General features: G+C 38.7%; 1 protein-coding gene across 4 annotated transcripts in view; it reads left to right on the forward strand.

Annotated features, from left to right (window-relative positions):
- Nucleotides 1–6,443: 6,443 nt before the first annotated feature.
- LUZP2 (leucine zipper protein 2) overlaps nucleotides 6,444–24,187 on the forward strand; it is a 205,176-nt gene continuing 187,432 nt past the window's right edge. The window contains exon 1 of one of the 4 annotated variants that reach the window (XM_042035659.1): nucleotides 6,444–6,806. In XM_042035659.1, coding sequence (XP_041891593.1) covers nucleotides 6,745–6,806 — 62 coding nt within the window. In that variant the 5' untranslated portion in view covers nucleotides 6,444–6,744. The remainder of the gene's footprint in view (nucleotides 6,807–24,187) is intronic. The other 3 variants (XM_042035658.1, XM_042035656.1, XM_042035657.1) reach the window with 3 other exon arrangements.

Consider the following 24,187-nt stretch of genomic DNA (forward strand, 5'->3'; position numbering starts at 1 on the left):
ACGCAGGTATTTGTAAGACTTTGGTAAGGGAACACAGTTTCCGCAGAGGACAGCAAACAACAAAACAGAACCTATGTATTAAAGTTCTCAATCATGTAGATGTTATAAAATTAACTTTTTAGGCTTCACCTTGTCACTTACAGTGCTATACCAGATTGTACAATTAAAATTTCTGTGTGACACTCACTTTCAAGACAGCCGGGAGTGGTAGAGAAAAGCAGATAATTATAAACCTGGTTTGTGACCCCCAAAGCCTCTTCTTTATGTTAAGAGCTATGACAGAATCAAGCCAAAATTAAGAAACTACAGTTAGAAAGTGCTGGAACATTGACTATTAAAGGTAACTTAGTACCAAAGTGTAAAGGTCAAAGAAAATATAGGAAAGTTGGTTGGAAAGGATTTAACTACTTAATGTGGAATGTAAGTTGTGATGTGTAAGGGAATGAGTAAACTAAAGAACACTAAGTATAAATTTGCACTTTGTACATACATGTTGATTTTTAAAGTTACTCATAACATTTATGGAACTCTCCATGGTTAAATATTGATTTTGAAAAAATCAGCACTTTTATGTGCTAGCCTTTACTAGCTAATGAAAAGCTGAAGGATTATATTAAAAATTCTTCATAAACTAATATGTTACTCAATAGATTTCACAGGGTAGCCAGGGTAAAGATTTGAAATGTCATGGTTTGCCCTAGATTAATAACAAATCTCAGTAGAAATGCTGAAATAATGTACTGAGGGAGTTAATCTCTCCATCACACCTGTTCTGTTATGGGTGAAAATCACTAGCCAATAAAGTCTCTGTACAGCATAAATACATGCTGATAATTCTTTTATACTTCAGAAATGGTAAATAAGCCCTTTCATCAATTCCTATCCCTTTACTGGGTAATAGTAAATAATAATCTATTGCTGCATACTTTGATTTGCATGACCTTATGTCATGGTTTAGCATAGTTAAAGAGGGCTCCAGCCACAGAAGTGATTTTTTGCAAAGAAGTGCTTACAGCTTCCTCTAGACACAATAGAACCAATCAACTGGCTAGTTTGAATACTGGCAACTTTTTAAAGCCACTTAAGAAGCTTGACACGCCTCTGTGATCCACATTTAAGAACGAACAAATGCCAGGAAAGCTCTCTTGCTTCTGGCTTTCGGACAGGTAACTGGGGGGCCTGTCCAGAGGCAGCCGTGAGGCCCTGTTCCATCCACAGCCCTGCTCTGTGTGGGCCAGCCCCCGCAGTCCTGCTCCTGCAGGCGGGCCCGCAGCGCGGCTCGGCCAGACCCTCCCCCCCCCCCCTCCAGTGCGGCCGAAAATTCATCTGAGGCCGGTGTCCAGCAAAGATCATGTGACCAACAGCAAGAGGCGAATTCCAGCTGCGAGGCTCGGGTGAGATTAACTCTTTTAGTGCTGTAAGATTCCTCCAGAACAGATGAAGCCTGCAGACATCAATCCTCTCCTCAGAGGAAAGGTGAAGGCACGTGAAGAAAACACCATAAAGACACCAAAGTCAGTGAAGAAGGAAGAGCTGAAACCCTGAGGGAGGAGAAAGAGAAGATGCTTCAAATCTAGAAGCTGAAATTCTGTTGTAAAGCTATGGTGATGGACTATGATACATCAGAGTACCCGTTTTAATTTCATGAAAGCATGGGGGGGATGGAGCGTTTAAATTGCAATTGTGAGCAGAAGTACCTGTGCTGAAACATGCAAATGTTGAAGTAGCTGTGATTTGATGAGAAGCTTGAACAGAGAGAGATGAAAGTGATGAAGACCCTTGCTCCCAGGGGAGGAGGAGAGCCTCTGTTCCTGGAGCTGAAGATGCTCCCAGAGACAGGTGAAGAGAACCATTGTTTCTGAACAGCTCAACCTTAAAATGGTACCCCATTAGCTCAAGATTGGACCCTCAAAAGCGGTTGTGGAGAAAGCTCTAAGTTGAGGGAAGGGACTTTCACATGTGAGCAGAGAACCAACCCGGGCGGCTGTCTTGCTGTGACATTGAAGCCATGAGAGAACTTCTTGTGGAGATGTCTCCATAGCATGAGCAAGAGAGACTCCTCTCCCTAAGTGAATTGAAAAAAGAGATTATTATAGAGGTGGTAAACTGACTGAAAATCTCAAGGGTTGTCTTTTTATGTTTTCAGTGGGAAAAGGGAGAAAGGTGGGGGGAGGAGAAGTGTTCTGAAGGTTTAGTCTGACTTTTTTTTCTTTTAGGTCTGTTAATAAACTTCTTTATATTCTTTTTTTGTGCCTGGTTTGCTTTTCTTCTAATTCTTATCTCACAGAAGGAAAATAAGTAAGTAATGGATATTTTGAACCAAACCACTACACTTAATTGGTGTTTCTGCCCAGTTTATGAACTGAACCCACTTACACCTTAATAATGGACTTACCCTTTGGAGAGTCACAAAAGCGAAATCAATATTGATGACAATTTAGCTATAAACTTGGAAATTCAAAAGGAATAAAAAAATGACATTGTTTGGTTTTGAGGCTAAAGTAACATGGACACTTCAGCCTTACTCTCTAAGAAACTCTTGTAAGCTGAATAGCACATTAGGACTACCATAACATTTTTATTTTACTATTTTTGGTAGGTGAGAAATGCTGGCGTAAATGTGAGGATTTTGTGGTTATTCGATGCTATTGTAAAACTAGGTCTTTTTCTTTTCCCAGCCCACACCTTCACCCATCAAATTGTTTGTAAAGACATTAGCACAAATCTTCTCTACCAAAATGATACAACTTCTAAAATTTTTTAACTAACTTTAGTCAGGGGTTCTGTTTATCTTCGTCCGGGGGGAAGGGAATGGAAGTTTCTTTTCAAGAGACTGTTCCCTGGGCAAGGCCTGATGAGCTTAACATCTCATTGGACTGGGAGCTGCCAGAGGGTACACAAGAAATAAGCGACCATTAACAAACATCAATGCCCAAGCATCCTCCCTATGTGTTGGAGACACCTGGTCTGGGAAAAGATCAATAAGAGAATGAAGAATGAGAACCTAATTAGCATTGAAAGCTAAAGGATCAATGACCAATAGGAAACCAAATACTAAGCATTGTGTAACTTGGGACCAATGAACATTGAACTAATGAATTTCTCTGGGTTTTGTCTGAATAAGTATGTGAAAAATCTAGTAAAGAACCACGTGTGATGGAATGATTTTCTTTGCACAACCCAGGCAATGTGTGGATGAAATTATTTCTGTTGCACATCCTGGCCAGAATGATAGGAAAAATGTGGGCTAATGTCTTTACAAACAATTCCATGGGTGAGGGTATGGGTGTTAGCGCCTTTGAAATGGGTGTTAATGTCTCTACCAACTTCAAGCCGCAGGTTTATTACAGAACCCAGACAGTTTGACTCCTGAAACAAACAAATGGGTCTGCACAAGCCTGACTGTCTGAACTTTGGGGGAAAATGGCATGTTTAAGGGGGGAATATGTGGAGCGTGGTTAGGGAAGGCTGTACCTTCCTAGTACCTCAGCCAATGGGGAAGGGAAGAGGGCAACACGTAGCCAGGAGTTTAGGACAAAAGGAGGCTGCATCCTCTAAAACCTCGAGAGAGAAAACGCCATGGGTGTGTGCCCCAATGAACTCTCCCCCTTTATTCGAATACAGTTGCAGGACTCCTTTGTCTCCTTTATGCATACTAGCTTTTCATAGCATAATTTTCTGCACAAAAACAACATCCTGGCCAGAATAAAGTAATGCCTTAAAGATCTAACACTAAAAAATGTTGTTGGAGAGTTTGGTTGGTTTTTTTTTTCCTGCAGTTTCAGTGACATTTCTGCTCTGGCAAGCATAAGCTTGTGTTGTATTTTGTAAAGGGAGACAGTTGGTTCATTTTCCTCTCTAAGGCAGGCAATAATATTCCTACACTCTTAGCTAAACTTGCGAGAACCTGTGTAATGAGTGTTTGAAATGCCTTGAAATTTTGCAGTAATACTTCCGTATTTCCTATGCATGGTTTTTTTAAATGGCATATAAAATCAACTTTTGCTTGCTAAGCTAGGAGTAATTATTTATTTAGTAAGATTGTCAATTAATATGAACCAAAAAATGGAAAGCCTTTAATTACAAGAGTAAAAATATGATATTTCTACGGAGTTCTGCATGTCTTATGTATTTATATGGAATATTTCTATAACATCTTTGAAGTTGTTATACATTACTATTTGAGGTCTAAATGTACACAGCACTTAATAAATTGACTACAGTTTATGTCTAAGAAAAATCTGCAAGCGATTCTCTCTCATTTTTTAGTATAGATATATTACTGTTAAGATGCACATTACTCCTCTAAAATAAACAACTGACCAACCTACCAAAACCCAAAAACCCCTCCAACTTGTCAACAGGAAGGTCATTTATCTCAATAGAAGGGTGGAAAAGGATGCTTTTTTGTGTCTTTAGGCAAGCAGCTGGAGTACAATCAAGTCTGACAAAAACAGCATTGAAGATTAAGTGCCCAGCCCTTAATTACAGAAATTTGTCTTTTAAAAAGCAGGTTTTCCTTTTGTCCTAGATGCATTTACTGCTAAGCATTTGTCTTCACAGTAATGCAATTGTACCTGTATTTAGGGGTGCACTTGCTGCAGTCTTTGCTTAGCCTGGCTGTGTGTATGCTGTGCTCAAGTCGGTTGAGGGTTCCCATGGGCTGACCTGAGTTGGGAAAGCTTGTTACACATCCTGTATGCTGAGTTCTTGAGGTGTTTGCAGCCTCAAACTGAGCTGTGACAGTCTTTATAGGACATTCACATCAGAGCAGGCCCAAAGGATCAGGGCTGGTAAGCATGAAAGCTTCCTGATTATTCAATCAATTCTGAACAGGATGGAGAAAGTATACAAAGAATGACAACATTATGTCTGGGTGATGTAGCTCTGTCATAGCTGAAGATTACCTGTACTGAAGTCACTCAACCACTTGTGGAGATGTTCTCCCACGCAAGCCTGGTAAAACCCCTTGAGATGAAACCAAGAAGCAGCAGTAGGCCTCTCTATTCCACCCCCCACTCCCCAGAAAAAGAGGCAGAGCAGTAATAGAATTAAAAAATAATTCCTCAAGTTGCAAAATTTCACAAAGTTACTTAAGATCACTCAGCATTTTTTACTGCCTTGATGCACCATTACCTTCCACTCTGTTCCACCCTGTATGAATGCACATAAAAGGAAGATGAAAGAAATATTAGCTGCTGATACATGACTATGGAGTGCCTGGTAGACTAGAAAGGTTGGCTTTTTCTAGAAGAGAAAATGACAAGCTAACTGTTCTTCTTATGACCTTTTTACTATGCTATCATAAGTATCCATGGTAACATGACTGCTCATTCAAGCTGGTACGTAGCATCAAAATAACAATAAATACAGTTTTAAATGAATGTGATTGAATAGAATGTGCTGCCAGGTGTGCTGAAAAGGATACTAGAGCTGTGACACAGGAAGTCAGAAATAAATTATTTTGTTCCTTTTTGGCTGTGCATATCACCTTTTCTTTTTTTTCTTCTACCTCCTTTCACTCTCAGTTTGCTATTGAAGGTTGTAATTTATTAATTCTATTTGTATGCCATGTGAATATCTTATTAAGGGACAATACTCATTTTAAAAAGCCTTCCATTCATTTCAAACAGTGAATTTCTGTTTTCTTTGATGAAATACAAAATTACTCCTCAATAAACAGCTGAATGCAATGACTAACCAGTTAAAACTATGGCAATTTTTATTTTATGCTTGCGATGTATAATGTAGTTTCTGGATGCCTTTCATAAGAGCAGAGAAGCACATAGGTGACAAAATTTCTTTCTTGTAATGACCATAATTCATTCACTTGCAGACAAGTTTGTTTGACTGGGGTTTTGGGGTATTGTGGAGAAAGATTACTTCTGCTTACATGTTATACTTTCATATGATTTGCCATCAGATGAACTTGTGTTAAGGAAGGCAATTATCTACACACTGCAAACATCTTTAAGCAATGCTGATTTATGTAATTTACAATTAAGATCGGGAGAATACAAACACAGGAAACAGGAAAAGGGTATTTATTTCTTTGAAGATCTTGTCCTAGTTTTAGGTGATGAAGGGCTTATAGAAATGACGTTCTAAATCCTAATCTGGAAGCTATTTCTGCTCCTACTTTGATATGGGGTGAATGAACACCTAATTGAAATAGTAGCTTGTGTGTTCATTTCTTGCTTTGCAGAAATGACACATGGCTACGTGTAGGGACAGGCTGCTCTGGGGCTTGACACCTACTTGGAACAGCTCCTGCCTCCTGTTTTGTTTATATTCACATCACATAAAGACACTAACTGCAAAATACTGGTGATGTTTTTACTGCAGCTTTCTCTTAACTTTTTTTTTTTTTTTTTCTTCCAGGAACGGTTTCTCGGCCATGCCCGGCTGTCACCTTGGAATGAGGCGCCGGGCATCACATCGTAATCCCTCCTCGGCCGCCCCTAAGGGGCGCGTCCTGGCCCAGCTGGCGGGGCGCGCTGGAGCAGCCAGCGGGCGGGCTCTGGGCGCACGGCACCAGCTCGCTCTGCCTCGTGATATCATTCCCGGAGCTCAAATCCGACTCGGCGTTCCCTTCCTCACACCGTCTGTCTGTCTACGCTGAGGTAGACACTTCCGCAGCGGGCGGGAAGCTCCCTTGGCGAGGCGAGGCGCCGTTGGAGGAGACGGGGACAGAGTCGGTGTGAAGAGCAGTGTGAGGAACGGAACAAACGGAGGAGGGCCAGTATGAAATTCATCGCTGCTTATTACGTGCTGCCTCTCTTTTCTGCCCTGGTCTTTGGCACTAGGTGAGTACCGACAGCTGTTTTCCTTAGAGTGCTCTTGCTTTGTTTCGTTTTTCAAATTCAGTGCTTTGAAGAGAAATAATACAGATTTCAGGTTTTCCTGGGGTATTAAGTTTAGAGCAAAGATTGTCTCTGATTCTTATGTGTCTCATTCCTGCTCCTGATCGTCTCAATATTGAATGTTCTCTTGGTGTTTTTTTAAGGTAGGGTTTATTTGTTTGTTTGGGGGGGTTTGTGTCTGGTTTTTTGGTGGTGGTGGTTTTGGGGTTTTTTTTTGTTTGTTTGTTTGTTTTTGTTTTTATGCTGGGAAAGAGATGCTCCTGTATAATTCGGCCCACAGCTTGTGGGATGTAACAAGACAGTGACAAATATAAGTTTTATATATAGAGAGCAGTAAAACCAGATAGACCCTATTTCATTGTAAAGAAAGGCAAACAGCTGAAACTGAGAATAGCTAACGTTTTCCCTTGTAGAGTGCAAAAAAAAATTAGAAACACTTGAACAATCTCGTCTCAGTTAAGATTCTATATCTGAATATAGATCCGAGGCTTACTTTTTTTTTTTACTGTTAATATGTTGTAGTGTTATGTCAATGCCAGTAAACCTGTAAAAAGTTGCTGCAATCTAGAAGAATTCCTTTCTGTGAAAGTAAGAAAATATGAACAAAATCTATTGCAGCTTAAAAATAAAACCTGTTCTGACTATGCAGTGTTCTGATAAGATAATGTGTTTTGGTTACTTGCTCAGAGATAGTATAATGTCTATGCTGTCGGTATAATATGTTCAGCAAAGAAAAGATGAAGCTGAGACACCATATCCCCTTGTCTTGATGTACACAGATGAGAAATTAATGTTGGGTACACAGCAGATCTATTATGACACTGCTCTCTGTTTAGACTGCTCAACTTCCAGTTCCTTATCAGTAAATCAAGCCCCCACATTTTGACTGTGGTATTTCTCCGCTGTGTTAGAATAGTAACACACATTGAGTAATAAATAGTAATGAGTCTATAAAGCATGTTCTTGGAGGATATATGAATGTACATTTTCAGGGAAGTGTGATTTTTTTCCTTTATGCTTGGTCTCTTCTTGTAAAATGGGCATCAAAGCAGCTTTTTGCAGAAGCACTGCATGTTTTAAGGCTTAATTGTTCACTGAGATGTAAAAAGAAAAGAAAAAAAATGTGTGCCTGGTACATAGTCAAAGTAAGGGGCAGTACGAGCTACATACACAGGCAAATAATAACTGAAAATCTCTGAATGGGAAAATGTCTGAATGAGGGGGAAATCAGGAAATTGCTTCAATTATCCAGTAACTTCCTTACTTTAGAATGGGTTTTTATTGGCACAAGAGGGGTACTTTTTTTGGTAACATTTCTGGTTAGGGGTTCCACAGTGCTGGTCCATATGAACCATGCTGATGTGCTTTGGAATACAGCACTTGGAGGAATATATTGTGGTTCAATTCTTCTGATTTAATAAAAGGTCTAAGGAAACTTTCGCTAGCAGTCATGTTAATTAATTTGGATTAACAATTTTATGCTCAATAAAGAGTGATGCATCCTTGGAAGAAGAGTTAAAATGGAGAGGAAGCACCAAACCAGCTTTTGCAGATGCAGGTTTGTATCTTGCATGAGCTTGTGCAGATTAACCTGTACTGAAAAGAAATACAGAAAGCTTAAAGACTGCTTGAACATTCATGGAAGTCAAGGTATCTAGTGTAGAGCTCTAAAAGTGAGTCCTTATCTTCTTGAGCAAATGGTATGAGAAATGAAACATAGCTAATTCCTGATAATTACTAAAAAAAAAAAAAATTCAAATCCTTCTTCACCTTTCAAAAAATAGTCAGAAAGAATATCAAGAAGTTGAAATAGGCATGTGGATGCTAATTATGAAAATTATAATTCTGAGGAGTGTGTATATTTTCATAAGAGTACTACTATATTGTGGCCAGTGTGATGATGATTTATGTTCTTATGTAATTAAGGGATGAAAATGATCAATGTGAGAGAAATTCCAGTTAAAATTCCACCCAAGTACAGTATGTGTTGCAAAGTGAGTTTTGGTACCAGATTGGCTATCCTGTTAAAAAAGGAGACTGGAACTCTGTTGTAGAGTTGGAGATTTATAAAAGTCCTGGGCTACTCTCTTCAGCACTCACTTGATTTTTAACTGGCTGTGTAGAAGATAATTTTTCAACGGCACATACTGGAAGTTTAAAAAATGCAATGCTATCAACATGTCATCCACTGGAAAGAGATTATGCTTTAATCTCCTTCAGCAGAAGGCAGTTCTGGCTGTGGCAGTTAATATTTGTTGTAAACATATGGCTAATTCATTGGTTGGACCTAACAGAGTAGGTTTGCAGGACTAGTTTTGCTTGCAAAAAAGCAGGGTCCAATATCGTGCTGTGTGAAATTGCTTAGCTAAGGCAAAATATTAACTTTGCAGGACAGAGTTTTTCATCATGAGGATTTAATTTTGTAAAAGTTCGTACTCTATTTCGTACATTGGTGCTGAAGTCAGTGAACACAGTGCTTGTTGCATAGGTGGACTACTCATGGATTTTTTGTTCCTTGTTATGAGGTGATGCCATCTTTTTTGCATCATGTCATGGTCATAGTTTTGAAAGATCTCAGCATGTCTTCAAGCCTAATTGCAAAGAAATATGAATTGATGAGTTAAGCTATGTTAAGGCAACACGTCATCTTTTCTTATTAAATAACATTGTTAAAAAGAGGAAAATACACAGCTATCACCTTTATTTCATAATTGTATGTAACTTCTAAACTTGGTCTAAAGTCATACGCATGCATCAAATGCCTATAAAATTACAGAAAGTTCATGGTTTTGAGAAGAACAATCTTTTCTGCATTATCTAAACTGGATTTCGGTATGGCTTTGAGACACAATGATAAGTCTTAATCATATTTCGGGTTGGTTGTAGTGCCAAAGAGGTCGTAAGATTGAATTGAATTTGTCTATCCAGTTAAATATGTATCTTTTGACGGCATAAGTAAAAATTTCTGCTCTAAAATCAGTCTCTCAAAATGCAAGGTGCAACATTTTTGAAGGTGAATTTAGCTTGGTAAAAATTATGAAATTTGTGTTTTCCTGTCCATTTTTGTTTCCTTTGACATTTCGATTTTGGCAGATTTAATGTGATAGTTTTTATATGTTGATTTTTTTCATACAATGCTGAAGAAAATACAGGATTTTCATATGACATCAGAAATGAGTCTCACTGCCCTGAGAGTTCAGGGAGTAGACACAGTGTACAATAAGCTCAGGGTCTTGTTCTGTGGCCACTTTGCATGCTTTTGTGGCCCCAATCACCTGAACAGTCTGACTGGAATGCTGCTTGTAAAAGGGAATCTTACATGAAGGCAGTCATTGGGGTCAGTAATAGATCTGTGGTCCAGATTATCTTGTCTAGTGAGACCTCCCTACTTTTAGCCAAAAGGACAGTTTTCTGAATATTATTTGAGCATTACTATTGAAATGCTGTACACCAAAATTTTTTTGTAGAAGAAGCTTGGTGTGAAACAGAGCTTTCCTTTTTTTTTTTTTGTGACAGTGCATGCCTTTCTGTCCACTTGTGAAATATGGCAAGCATACAAGACACTGAATAATTTGATTGAAGTAGAATGCTTCATAGCAGAGAACAGGACCATAAACCCAACAAGATGCACTTCAATAACAATAGTAATATTTCTACTACAGGAACTCATTAAATGTATGTACAAAGAACAGGGCTGTAAAAGAATTTTTTCAATTGTAGAGAAGTAGCTGGTGGTAATTTTTTTCCTAAAAGTACAGTTTATTGTCAGTCTTACTACACTGATGTAACAAAGCAATCTGTAATACAATGGCTTCAGAAGAATGCATCTTCTGTCATTTGTACGAGGATAAAAGTAGTGTGTTCATTTCAAGTTGCTTAATGAATATACAGGTGTTGATCTGGTGTATGTCAACTGTTGGAAGTGATAAAAATATGATGAATTTCCTTATTAAGCTTGAGAATGGTTGAGCTTTCCTTGGATGTATTTTCAAGGTCAGCTATGTTCTTTACATTTGTTGGGTTTGGTAATTATTTTTTAAGGGATATGAAAATAATTTTTTCCCTCCTTTCAGATAAAGGTGTGTAAATGACTCAGCCTGGGACTTGAGGAGAAGATAAAGAGAAACATATCTGATGTTACTGTACTGGCATGGAGTGGGAGAAAGTCAAAAATCCTTGTTTCTAGTTTTTTAAGATCTTTTTGGTTTTAAAAACACTGGGCTATAATCAGATGTTGAAGGAAACTGTTTTTCATTTAGACTGATATGAGAGTAGATGGAACCCTTCTTCTTTATAGATTTTGGAGTGAAGTATGAAGCTCATTGAATGTTAATGCTCTTGGCTGTAGCCATGCCATTGTAACATTCTCTCTGGCAGGTCGCCAGAACCAATTCTCACACATGAAATCTCAGACTAAGGTCCAGTAGTGTCCCTCCTCTTCCCCACAATTGAAGATTAATTCTGCTGAGTGGTAGTAGGCTAGTTCTTTAGGAGGAAATATGATACGGTTTTTTTCTGTAGGTTCTTAATATGCTTTCTGAATTCTTTCAGAAATGCAGGGGTAATAAATATAATTTTTCTCCTGCTTAGAATTCACACTTCTGTTGTCTGAATTTTCTGGGCCCTGAAAGCTTTCTGATTTCTATCAATGTGGATGATGATGCTTGTTTGGTTAATGGCTTGCTAGGATTTATATCTGAGGTACAGAAGTAGTATTTAAGATGTGACTTGTGGCCATTCTATACCTGAAGACTATGTGCTTTTGTTGTGACTGTGTTCAAGTATAATGGGTGCTTAAACCAGTGGTGCAACTCCATAATTTCATGGAATGTGTTTGGCTCGATGGCTTATTTTGATGACTTATAAGAAAGTGCCTAACACAGCAAAATAGAAGCTACTTGCACTCTGCTGCCAAAGGAATGGAGAAAAATGCATTGGCAATATCGATGGTGCTCCATATATCTAAGATCATGAACCTAAACTAAAAATACAGAAAGAAAGTCTCAGTTTGGCCAGAAAAACTAAAAATAGATTCTTTTGTGATGTTGGAATTCTGTTTGTTATGCTATGGATAATGGATAATTTCTGTCCAGGAGACTTGCCATGGAGTTACTTTTGACATTTTAATGTGTTCTTTGTTTTTAGAAAAATTAGAATGCTGACACTTTCCTGTGTCTCATTTATTAATTTACAGTAAGGACCAAAGATAAGGATATCTTAACCTGAATTGTAATCCCTTTTTTAGTGAGATTGTGAGCTCAATATTATTTTCCGTATTTAATAGAAAACTGTTCACAGACAATATTCCTTATGATGTACCACTCTGCAGACAAAGAAATCTCATTTATGCCACTTGTCAAAGCAGTGTTTCTTCCTATTGTCTAGTTTCGCACAATGGGTGCACCATCTGTCTTGTAAGGGTCAGATTGTAAATATTCTCTATATGGAAGTCAAGTAATATATTTTTCAGAAAGCCTGGAGAGTTTTCATACCATCCTTCAGTCTTAATATTGTGCAAAGGTTTAAGATGTGTATTGTTATATTTGCTATTTCAAACTTATTGGAGGGCAAGTATCTTTTAGAAATACTGAAGAATAAATATGAAATTTCATCAAATAGCAGTTTTTATGTGCTACTATGATTTTCTTTACTCCCTTTCCTTACTTACTCATCTTACCCTTTACATAATTCCTGTGTTTAATGTTTACTTTTACTGGTTTTTATCTTAGCAATATTTTTGTAGTGTTCTCTCTTAAGTTTCTGCTGTATTTGTAGGTACAAACAATACCTCAGTCAATCATTAGAGAAATCAATACATGAATCTTACAAGCTGAAGAAATAGGTGTGTACAGAATTTCTTGATATCTTACTTGTTGATATTGATTAATAGCTTCTATGGAAAAAAGTAGAGAAGTGTCAAAAAATTCTGGTGTCTTTTGTCTTCATATGCTATCCTAGGAAGAAAAGACTTGTTTGCTGCCAGCTAGTGGATATTACCCAAAGTGTTTATTTTTCCAACCATTTACATATTCTTGTTGTCATTTATGAATGGTCGTATTTTGTCAATTTGTGGTCAGTTTCCTTGAAGGAAATAGGTAGGTTTTCTTTGCATTTGCCAACTGTGACAATTGAAGCTGGTTGAAAAACAAAGTAAACCTACTTTGGACAAATTGAAGCACTTAGAAAATGGAGCATATATTTGCTGAGTCACATCTAATTGCAGAACTAACACCTTTGCCTTTTAGTTGGAGATGGAACTGCAGCAGAATATCTTTCTAATGTCTCCATATGTGATGGTCTTCCAGGCCATCACACTTCTACCCATGACATTGCTGCTATGCTCTTGCTTTGACAGCATCAAAACACGTTCTATGCAACAACAAGGCAAATAGGGATTTATGATGGGACCCAGTCCCTGTAATTTCACCATAGTGAAATGACACATAAACTAATCATCAGTAATTGTTATGGGTGTTTATATAGCTTGTTTTGGTAGTGGGAGGGGAAACAAATTACCTGGTGTAAGTGGTAAACAAAATAGTTTAGACATGCTTTATATTGTTGAATTCTCTAGAGTTGATACACTTCTTCAGGTGATTCTGTGTTTTTGTTGTTATGAATGACTGTAGAAGTAGAAGCTCTGACTTTGTACCTCAGAACTGCTTGGTGAACCAAGAGTAGCAATAAGCCCAGCAATTACACTATGCCCACCTTATGTGTGTCATCCTCATCATGTTTGAATGATTTTGCAGCCATGTGTTTGTTTCAGGCTAGTCTGTGGCAGTAAACATGGGGAAAAAAACCTGAGATTTTACTGAAATGTGGAAGAGAAAATAAAAAAATATGTGGAAAAATTGAGCTGACAAGACTGAAATGCAGCAGCTGTGCTCTGGGTAGATTGTTAAGGGTTTCTTCCTCCTGAGGCAGTGTAATGAAACGTGTGCTTGATGTGCAAAGAGAGACTGTCTCTCTTGAAAATGGAGAACAAAAATCAATTTTTATACTGCTTCACTTAGGTTTTTTTATTAAGAAATATTTTTCAGGATGGGGTGCAACTCAGCAAGGGTGCAAATCAAAGAACTATGTTGAGGTGTTCAGTAGCTGAACCTTTGAGATGCTGTGCTGAAACTATTAAGTTGATAATTAATTGTTATTTTCAGTGCCAAAATGCCCAAAATAGCCACTGTATTCTTACTACTTATCAATGGCTGGCATAGTCCATCAGTCATGCTGTACTTCTACCCCTCTGATCTGTGGAGAGTACAGAAGGTCCTGGCATTTCTTCCTCTGAAAATAGGTACTGTTGATTTTTTGTTGGTTTTGATTTGTTTTCTTCCCCCTTATGTGAAGGGAGCCAACATTTGCCAAGGGACCAGATATTTTTGAGAGGCTTAATACCTATAATCTGCAATGGATTTTCTTTCAAGTGAGATGAAAGAATCTAATCTGATTACTTTTGAATTTCAGAAGGGGAGAGCTGGTTGACTGCATTAACCTTTTGAAAATCTGAATGCAAACAAGAGCTATATTCTTTAAAAGTTAGACTATTCTCTAGGTGCTGCTGGGTATGCGGGATACCAAATAGTCGTGATTGTTAGGAATCCATCCTGACCTCTTTTAGAAAGTTTAGCCTTGCAGCTGTCTTCATTTTACCCTCAGTCAAGGAATAAGATTATTTGGCTTAATGCAAAGGGTAATGTTGGGGTAGCTCAGCCCACTCTATTGGGCCAAGACCATGGAAAGCCAATCAAACCAGGGCCATCCACTGGGTGGATTTCCCCACCCATGACAGTGAGTCGGAGGGCGGATCAGAGGATGTGACTGAAGTCTAAGTCGCCTCCCCCTGGGTGGTTCCTGGGGTCAGACTACCTCCCCCTATTATGGAAAGTTCTTTGTTCTTTGGATGTTTATTGGTTCCCTGTCGTGACTCCCGCCTCCCTTTCTTCCCCATTGGTTCTAGAAAATTATATCCTCCCCTTTGTCTGTATCCCATTGGTTGCTTCCCTTTTCCCCATCTTGCTCCATCCCCCCATAAAAAGCTGTGTCCTGTGCTTCTCAGGGCCTTTGCTGGTCCCGGGACCCTCTTGCAAATAAACCTGCTGGAACCCACACCAGAGGCCCCTCTCTGTTCCCTTGCCTCCGGGCTGACACGAGCCCTGATACCAGCTGCCTGTTGTGTCTCCTCTGAGGAGGAAGCAGCATGCGCGTCTAACCTGCGCCTCGCTTTTCCACTGAAGACGTTCTGAGGACGTTGTGGAAGTGACACTGCGTTCCCTCTGACTGAGGGCACGCCAGGGCTCGAACATTCGAGCCAGCCAGCATCAGGGTAAGGCTTGGGTAATTAATCAGTAACCATGGTGCCTCAATGACAGTGAAATGAAGGAGGGGTCAGAATCCATTACAGCATTGCTGCTTTCCTTCTGTTTCCTTCAGTAAGCTTATTTAATGTTGCATTCAGTGCAGCCTAAATTTAATTTGATGAAAAATCAGTCTCAAATACAGTTTTCTGTGAGATCACTGCATTCATATATGAATATATATGCATTCATGTATGAAAACAAACCACTGTCTTCAAGTGCATAGGTAGTGAACAGAGACTCATCTGCTTTTTTGTTTACTTGTAAAACCACTATCTGCTCTCCAGTGTACAGATGTGCTGTATTTGGCTCAGGAAAGTTTATGAAAGCAGACATTTAATTTAATTTAATGTATTTCTTTACCTCTGTTCCTGTTTCAAACATCCTAGTTCTTTGCCTAATTTTGACTCAGCTGAAGCTCCTTTGGCACAAGGGCAGATTGTCATCTGTTCCTGGGCACAGAAAGAATTAATTTTGCCCCTAATTCAGTACCTTAGTGGGTACTGACTGGGTGTTACAGTAGTTGCAAGACACCTAGTGTCCCAGGTTCACCTTTAACAACTCTAGTTTATTTATTACTTGAATATTTTAAGCCTTTGTTTTAAAAGTTGCTTTCCTTTTGTTTTTATTAATGTTTTCTGCTCAGAGTTGTTCATAGGATATTGCTAGCCCTCTGCATAAATACGAGTAGGGGAAATACCAGCACTCATGAAATTAGTACTGAGCTTAATAGTGGGCCTTCTAATATGCAAAAGTGAAGAATGCAGACACAGCAAGGCTGTATTTCCATTTCTCTTAGAATTCAACAGACAAGTAAAAAAATGGTATGTATCTGTCAGTAATTGGGTGTTGCACGTCAGAAGGAAGTTGCGCATCATAGCTGAAGGATGTTTCTGTTGAAAATTGGATCTGGATATTTAATGTTTAGATTGTGGCAGGATCTGTGCTACTGAGAAAAGAAGAAAACAGTACTCCCCATATAAGAGCCACTATCTGAGGTCAGTGACTAGACTTCAGTGTAAGAGTTATGGTAGTCCTTTCCAATGAATAAGAAAGAAATGCAGTACTGTGTTTCAGAGTGGAGCTGGCTCCGATCATCAGCTGGCACTGCAAATTTATTCCAGCTATGGATCTGCCCATTAACCAAGTGAAGACATCTTTTAATTGTGAGCATTGTATCTTTTGTCAGTTCAATGAGCATTTTCAATACTTTGATCCGAATCAGTATTTACGACTTGATTCTAAGGCTGAGCTGCATAAGAACAGCCAGTGTTTAATGTTGTGCCGGTTTGGCCAAATTTAGAAATATATCCTCTGAGAGAAGGCGGGTTACAAACCACCAGGTTTGGGAAAAAAGAAACTTTTTCCTCAAAGGAAAGTGAAAGAGATAGGAACAATTTATTTAACAAACACACGGGAAAAGGATAATACTGCTAAATAATAAAATCTCTCGCAGTGGAGAAAAACCTGGGAAAATGTTAGAGTCCTCCCTTTGGTCTCCCTCCTCCTCAGAGCTGGGACTTGGCCCAGGGCCAGGCCCTCTGTGCTCAGTGGAAAGTCCTCCCAATGTGTTCTGATACTGAAGCAGTCCAGCAGAAAAAGGGAAAAAATCTGAAATTCCTGGAAAAACAAAGTTCAACTCTCTGGAGGAAAAAAAAACCAAAAAATGGCTGAACAAGCAAGCAGGGTGCTTTCTCCGCTCCTGCTCTCCCAGCCGCAGAACGCAGAAGCCAAAAGAAAAAAAATGCAGGGAACAAGAGTGTGTTATCTCAGTCTGCATCCTTGAGGGTTTTTTTTCTTCCCTCTCTGCTCAGGCTCAGTTTAAAAGCATAGAAAGGTATATATACTAATTTCTGGGCATAGTGCAGTGATAGGGAATACAACATCAAGTCACCCCAAGACAAATGTCAAACATGAAAAATAATGTTATGTTACCTATTATTTTCAAAACTGAACTAGCCCCTTTGAAATAACAGCAGCATATAAAATGGAGCTCCCTCCAGACTTCTTGTGCAAGAATATGTTCTAGTCTTTGTGAAGGTTTCCACCCTTCCAGACTGTGTTCATTTGGTGTGATATTGATCACTCTAGTACCTACCTGACACCTTTCTTACTCAGCTGCATAGATAATTCAAAAAGGTTGCATATTTCTTCTTCAGCAAGCAGATAACAAGGAGGTAGATAAGAGAAAATCAGGTGTTTATATGGAATATAATGATATCTAATATCTCTCTTCTAATCTCTCACTATCTTTCACTACTAAGGAGTATTTGTGCTAAGAGTGCACTCTTTTTTTAAATAAACTGTACTAGCTGAGTCTGTTTTTGCAGATGATGCTTTTTGCTTTTATCTTAAGTGTTTGCAAAATCTAGAAACGTTGGGCTGTCAGTATTATTCCTTTAAGCTAAATCAGTGGGAAAAAGATGGTAAATGCTGCCGGAGAAATCTAAGCAGTTTTATTAGAGCTGTGCTTTGAAGAATAATGAGCAAAACTTTTAGAGAGCAAGGCATTGGAAGTTATGTTATTTAAAAGCAGATAAAAAGAAAATTATGTCCACCTTCTGAAACAAAAAGGTAGGAAGATACTATCTGCAGAAATTAGCTGAGGAGCAGAGAGATACTGCATTTAAAATGGATTTTGGATCAAACCTACCTACACAAAACCTCATTTTGGGGTAGTAGTTACTCCATGACATTTTCAATGCTTTATTTGCAGTAATGTCCCAGTATGCCTGCCTAGGTGAAGCCAGGTAAGAATTCTTTTCTTTGGGTATTGGTTTAAGACAATTTTAAGGAAGACATACTAAAAGGAGTTACCTCCTCTTTAGTTTTAACTAATCCCTTTCCAGCAATAAGGAGAAATGAATACCAGTAGATATAAGTGAAAAAATAACACTTTACTAAAAAAATGAAACAGCAACAGGAAAGAATAACAGTAATAACTAGTTATAAAATTGCTGAAATCTCGAGGACTCCCTGGGAACAAAGAGAAACTCAAAATGGTGGAGTGACCCTTTCTCCAAGATGGTGCCCTCCACAGAGAAACACGGGTAGGGAGATGAAAGGAAGATGGTGGCAGCTGCCTCCCTGCCTTGTCCGCCCTTATCTCTCTGGCTGCAGCAGCTCCATCAGCGAATGTGGCTGGCACTCTCCAGCAGCTGGTACTCAGTCAAGGGCTAGAACTCATGGAGGAAGTTCACCTTTCTTTCAGCAGAAGACAGCAAGGTAGCTGGCTGGGGTGATTTGGACTCTGTGCCTTCTCACTTTGGCCGGGCATTAGTGGTGGGCTGGGATGACTGCAGGGAGCGGGCCCGATACGGTCCTCTTGGCACGATGCCATGGCTTGCAGATAGGCACTCACAGAATCTGGCCCGAGGCAGTCCATGACTGTGAAATTCACCCTCTCAGGAAAAAAAAAATGCCGGGAGCAACCCCCTCTGAAAAGAAACAGAAGAAAACCCGGAAGGGAAGCCTCTGCTTTGAGAAGAGCTACGAGGCAAGAGAGAGGTCTGGTTGGGCAACTCTGACTTTTAAAAAGCCTGGGGCAATCCCCCTGGCCTCTGCCCGACTGTTCCGTTTTCCGGGTGCAGGGTCTTAAAGAGACAGTAGTAATTTTGGGCACAGGTAGATATGGAATGCAATAATGTTTTGGGTTATACAGGACACTTTGTTAATGGTAGTCAGTGTGCATTTGCCTGCCTATTGTGTTTCTCAGCATTACACTAAAGTCAAAACCCACTCCAACTGCAGTCCCCCTCTATCCATGCCCCACCCTTGCACACCAAAAACTCAACTCAGTCAGAATGTCACTGTAACAGTGGTAAGGAAGCAGATACCCCTCAATTAATTTGTCATGAAACCTTGTGCTGTAGTTGAAGGACATAGCTTTACTGAGGATGAAGTCCTTTTCAGAAAGCCTTTGCCCACCTGAGTCAGAATTTTTGAGGAGTGTTACAGGGGAAGTCATATGGTTGAAATTGTGCCTTTCCAGGTACTGATGTATCTTTGTAGGAAATGTTTTCAAGAAAACCTGTTTTTCACCATCTTTATCTGTACTCAACTCTATACACTTTCTCTGTCTATACTCAGCTAAAATGTTGTTGTTGACATTGATGAAAGTACAGTCAGATACCTTGTGCTTTTCATGGGCCTTCCAGTTGAAGGGCTGAGTACATTAAAATTAATACTTCTATCAAGAAACCAAAAAATTGAAGACACTGAAAACAAACCATGCCTTCAACCACTACATTTTTTAATACTGAGCAGTTAAAATTTATTCTCCTGGGGGAAAAAATTAATATTACTAACTTAGAAATTTTTATTAAAATTAAGAATATTTTATTTTGTTAGTGTAAAATGTAGTATGAATATATTAATTAGCTATTCCTTAAAAACAGCATTGCTCAAGGGATGTTTCTGCTGGAGTTAGAAGAATTATAGGAGAGAACTGAAACTATTTGAACTGCCCTTGTTTTCGCTGAAGATCATTAGTAGACTTCAGATTGACAGTATGTGCAACTTTCTGAAATATATACTGCTTACTACATCCTTTTCACTTTATGTCTTTTTGTATATGCACAAGATAATGTTGTATTTGCAGCTTTGGATCTTAATATATGTTTCCGGATTTTTGTGCTAAACTTTGAGTAACAAGGGACTTTTTAAACTGAAAAATCGACATGTAGCTTTTCCAAGTTTTGATAATTTGATTCCACTGAAGTAGGCAATAGTGAAATAACAGGTAATTTACATTTCAAAACAAAAGGCTTATTTTTACCATCAGGCCTAAGGATCTTTTTCTCTTGAGGTATTTCTATTGGGAAATTCAATAGGAAGCTGAGTTACCTGACTTTCAGGCTGGTTTAAAACCCAGAAAGGACTGACACCAACTCTTCTAATCAATCCCAAACATTTGACTGTTCACTAGTTCATACTGCAGCCACTGGTTTTAATCAGTGGATTGAAATAGTTTAATGATAAGTGCTTTTATAAAACACTAATGCATAATGTTTTAGTGAAATGTAATTTCTGATGAAGTTTAGTGGTACTAGGTTGCTGTTCAATAGCTTAGTAAATATTTCTTACAAATGAAGCAGTTTTGCATCATTTCATATGTGGTGACATCATCCAACTGATCAGATGAGATTTAGAGACATTTTAGATTAAGCATATAATTTTCAGGACAAATACCGTGTTAAAAAGAATCCTGTTGAGGATATAAACTACTTAATTGTTTTTACTTAGCTGGTGTGTTTGTAGCTGTTTTTAAAACATTATTTTAAAATTATCCCTGCAGTTTTGACATTTAAAAATCATATTCCTTATAAGCCATGGTTGGGGTTTTTAGGAGTTCTTAGTTTTTTTCTGTTAAAGGAATTTTTCCCCATACTGTTGCTAGGGGAACAAATGACCAGGTTCTTAAGAAGAACAAAAGACATGGCTGCTGTTTTTATTTCACCTGGGTGTGTAGTCAGTCAGTCTCGGAGTTCAGAGAGAGAGGGAAGCTGCTTGTTCTTCGGCCGTTTTTCTTTCTGCCGGAGCAGCCCCGGGATCCCAAGCCCGCCTTCCCTGCCCCTCTGGGAGCTGGGCTGTGGCTGCCCTGCCCCGCCGCTGCTTCGAGCCTTCGCTACGGTGTAGCCCTGCTCACCCTGCCTGCCCCAACCCCGGGGGGGGGGGTTCTCCGTTTGGATACACCTTGTCTGCCATCCGAGATTTGTGCTCGTCCCTGCCATTCCAGCCTGCCGTTCCAGCCTGCTGTTCCCGAGGGTCCGGCCAGACACTGGGATCAGCTGCCCAGGGATTTGTGAAGATTCTTTGTTCCATCCCTTCCCAGGATCCCAGGCCACCGGTGCCACGTGCTCCCCAAGCTCGCTCCGGAGCGCCCCCTGCAGCCGCGGGGGAACCATCGCACCTGCCCTGCTCACCGGGAGCCGCCAGCGCCCCTGCCGGCTGCGAGCGGAACTGCACCCGAGGGGAAATAGCCTGACAGCCGAGAAGGCTGAGACTGGGTTTGTGATTGTTTGCTGTTACTGGCGTAGTTATTGCTGTTTGTTTGACTTGTTATACACATACAGATATAGAATAGTAAAGAACTGTTATTCCTATTTCCCACATCTTTGCCTAAAAAGCCCCTTGATTTCAAAATTATAATAACTCGGAGGGAAGGGGGTTGCATCTGCCATTTCAAGGGAGGCTTCTGCCTTCCTTAGCAGACACCTGTCTTTCAAACCAAGACAGCTATTATGAGCCTATTATAAATTTTTTTAAAAAGCACCCTTTTTGTCAAACTGCTGTACTCGTTTGGTAGAAATTTCATTAAACACGAGATGGTCTCAAATAACTATGTAATGGAAAACTGGAAATATAGAATAAATGTGGTCAAAAAAGGCTAGGAGAAGATAGCACCTAATCTTGTATTGAACATGGATTTGTTCCTCTTAGCTTGTACTTTTAAAGCAAGGTGTTACAGTTGTAGTACATCTTTTCATTTTTTCTTTGTAAGTTCTATGGTGAAACATTTCTGTTGTTACTACAGAAACAGAAGATCATGAAGTATTAAACTATCATACTGGTACAATGTCATCACTTTTTTCTTATCTGTTGGATGATTACTTGACTTGGTAATAGTGAGTACTATTTCCTGGGGGGGGGAAAAAAAAACCAAAAAGCAAAAAACCCTAAAAACCCAAACAACCCAAAAACTTTGGGAGAGCAGAAGCAAGTAATGTTTTTGCATCTGGAAGATTAATAGTTTTAGTCCCTGCAATAGTTTAAGTCCCTGCAATATTTCCCCACATATGCATTAGTAACAATAACAAAAAAAAAAAAAAATAGAAACTGCACTATCACAGTAATACTTGGGGTTTATGTTTTGTGGGCTAAATGCTGATCTTCCTTGGAATCAGAAAGAAACCATGACATTTACTTGAAATCAGGATTTGTTCGTGCTATCAAGAAGTGCATGTAAGCATTTATTGGGTTAATCTTTCCTAACAGCACTTGAAAGTAAGTTTCTGTGATTGAGTTGCATTTCAGACAAGGAAATTGAACTTCTCCATCATCTTTCTTGTGAATTAACATCTGGATGTTCTAGGAAGTTGGGATGAGAGGCCTTCCCTGTTTGAAAGAAAAAAGCCAACATATTAAAAAAATCTACAGATGCAATTGTCGAACTTCTTCATGTAGTTTGTATAATTTTTCACTAACAGTGTAGATTTAGACTTGTGAAATTGCTGCAGAGGTGTCAAGTACATGGGGAAAAATAGCAAAGCCATACAACTAGTACTTGTGCTATGTATTTAACCTGTACAGCATTCATGGAGTAATGGGGACAGGGTAAGGCTTTTAAATAAGTTCACCATGGAAAATGTCTGGCTTTTAAACTCAGGAATCTGAAAATTTTTAAGCCACCCACTCTCCTGGTTAATTTTAATGCTACCAGTCAGAAAGGATATATTTCCAAGTTCAACTGCTATTAATATTGCATATGCAACAGTGTGCATTTAATGGTTTCTACAGCAAGTAAATGAAAAAAAGCAGCACCATGAATTGCAAATTTCAGGCTGCTATCATACAGAAGAGTAGCTCAGAACTATTTTTTCAGGATTTTGGCATTAATTAGGAGCTGTTTGGTTTTGGACTTGGTGTATGGCTAGTGATCTTTGATGTCAGCAAATTAAGTTTGGCTTTAATATGTGCAGTGTACGTAATTGGCTGTTTTTTCTAATGAGTGTAATAATTCCTTTTCTTATTAATTTAAAATCATGACATAGGTGGCCTTCCAACAGAAATGAAGGAATGACAAAATATGTGTAACTTTTTCCCTCTTTTTTACATTCTAATGTCGTATCATAGCTATTTCTCATCTCTTTCTTTCCAAGTGAAAGTCAGGTCTGTAGTTAAATTTGGCTTGAAAGAGAACATTAAGGAAAATGTATTTCTCTATTCTTGAGTAACATGCCATTAGATCAATGAGTTCAGTTGAACTATATAGTTACTATTTAAAGGACTATATGTACCAGACTTCCTCACTGCTTTTCATTTCAGTGCGGACTTACATGATACTGTGTCATACCAAACTTGTTACAGGTACACCTACTTGGTCAGAAAGATACCCAGCTGATAACTGGGCAGGGGTTTGACTATAAAATTGAAGTCAAATTGAGCTAAGACTTCCCGTTAAAAATTCATGGCAAAGAAAATACTCGATTCTTGCTTCAACTTTTTATTTAATAGAATACACAGCATAGCAGAGTAGTATGTTAGTTTTACTTGGTATCTTAAAAGGGTGTGCTTAAATTTATTCCAACCACCTATATTATTGACTAAAAAGAAATAGATTTGTTTTCTCCTCTTCAGATATTGCATTCCCATTTTAGAACAAAGAATTTGTTTTTACCAATTGAAATGAATAGTCTTTTTTTGAAATAGTGTGGGTGGATTTTCTATGCTGATCAAAATATTGAAATATATCTAGTATGAGTAGACTAAGGTGGATGTCTAGTGAATTAGGAAATATAAAACAATTAAATCTAGTATAGATTGTTTCTACAGCTTTAAAATGCTCACATTTCTTTTTCTAAATCTGTTGGATACACGTATATTGGATGATTATTCTAAAAGGATTGTACTATATTGATTATCAGGAACACTGTCAAAACAAACAGTAAACCTGATTTTATTACTTTTCGTGCTCCTATGAAGCTTCTATTCTTGCACCTTTAGAAAACTGGACTGTTATTGAAGAAGAAGGTAGAAATGATAGAAGTTTGGAGTGTGCGGGACTCTTGAGGCTGTAGACAGCATTGCAGGTCATTATTGTGAAAGTGTACATTGCTGGAGATCCCAAGAGATCTGAGTTAGGCTGGAGATTCCCCTTGTTCATTGTTACAGGAAATGCTTGTGAGTATTTTATAATACACTCCTTCTCTTTTAAGAAATTTACTTCAAATATTTTTAACAGACTAA

The sequence above is a fragment of the Corvus kubaryi genome, unplaced genomic scaffold, assembly GCF_017639235.1.
Source record: "Corvus kubaryi isolate FWS band 111438036 unplaced genomic scaffold, C.kubaryi_AGA036_p1.0 37384, whole genome shotgun sequence".
NCBI classification, from domain to species: Eukaryota; Metazoa; Chordata; class Aves; order Passeriformes; family Corvidae; genus Corvus; species Corvus kubaryi.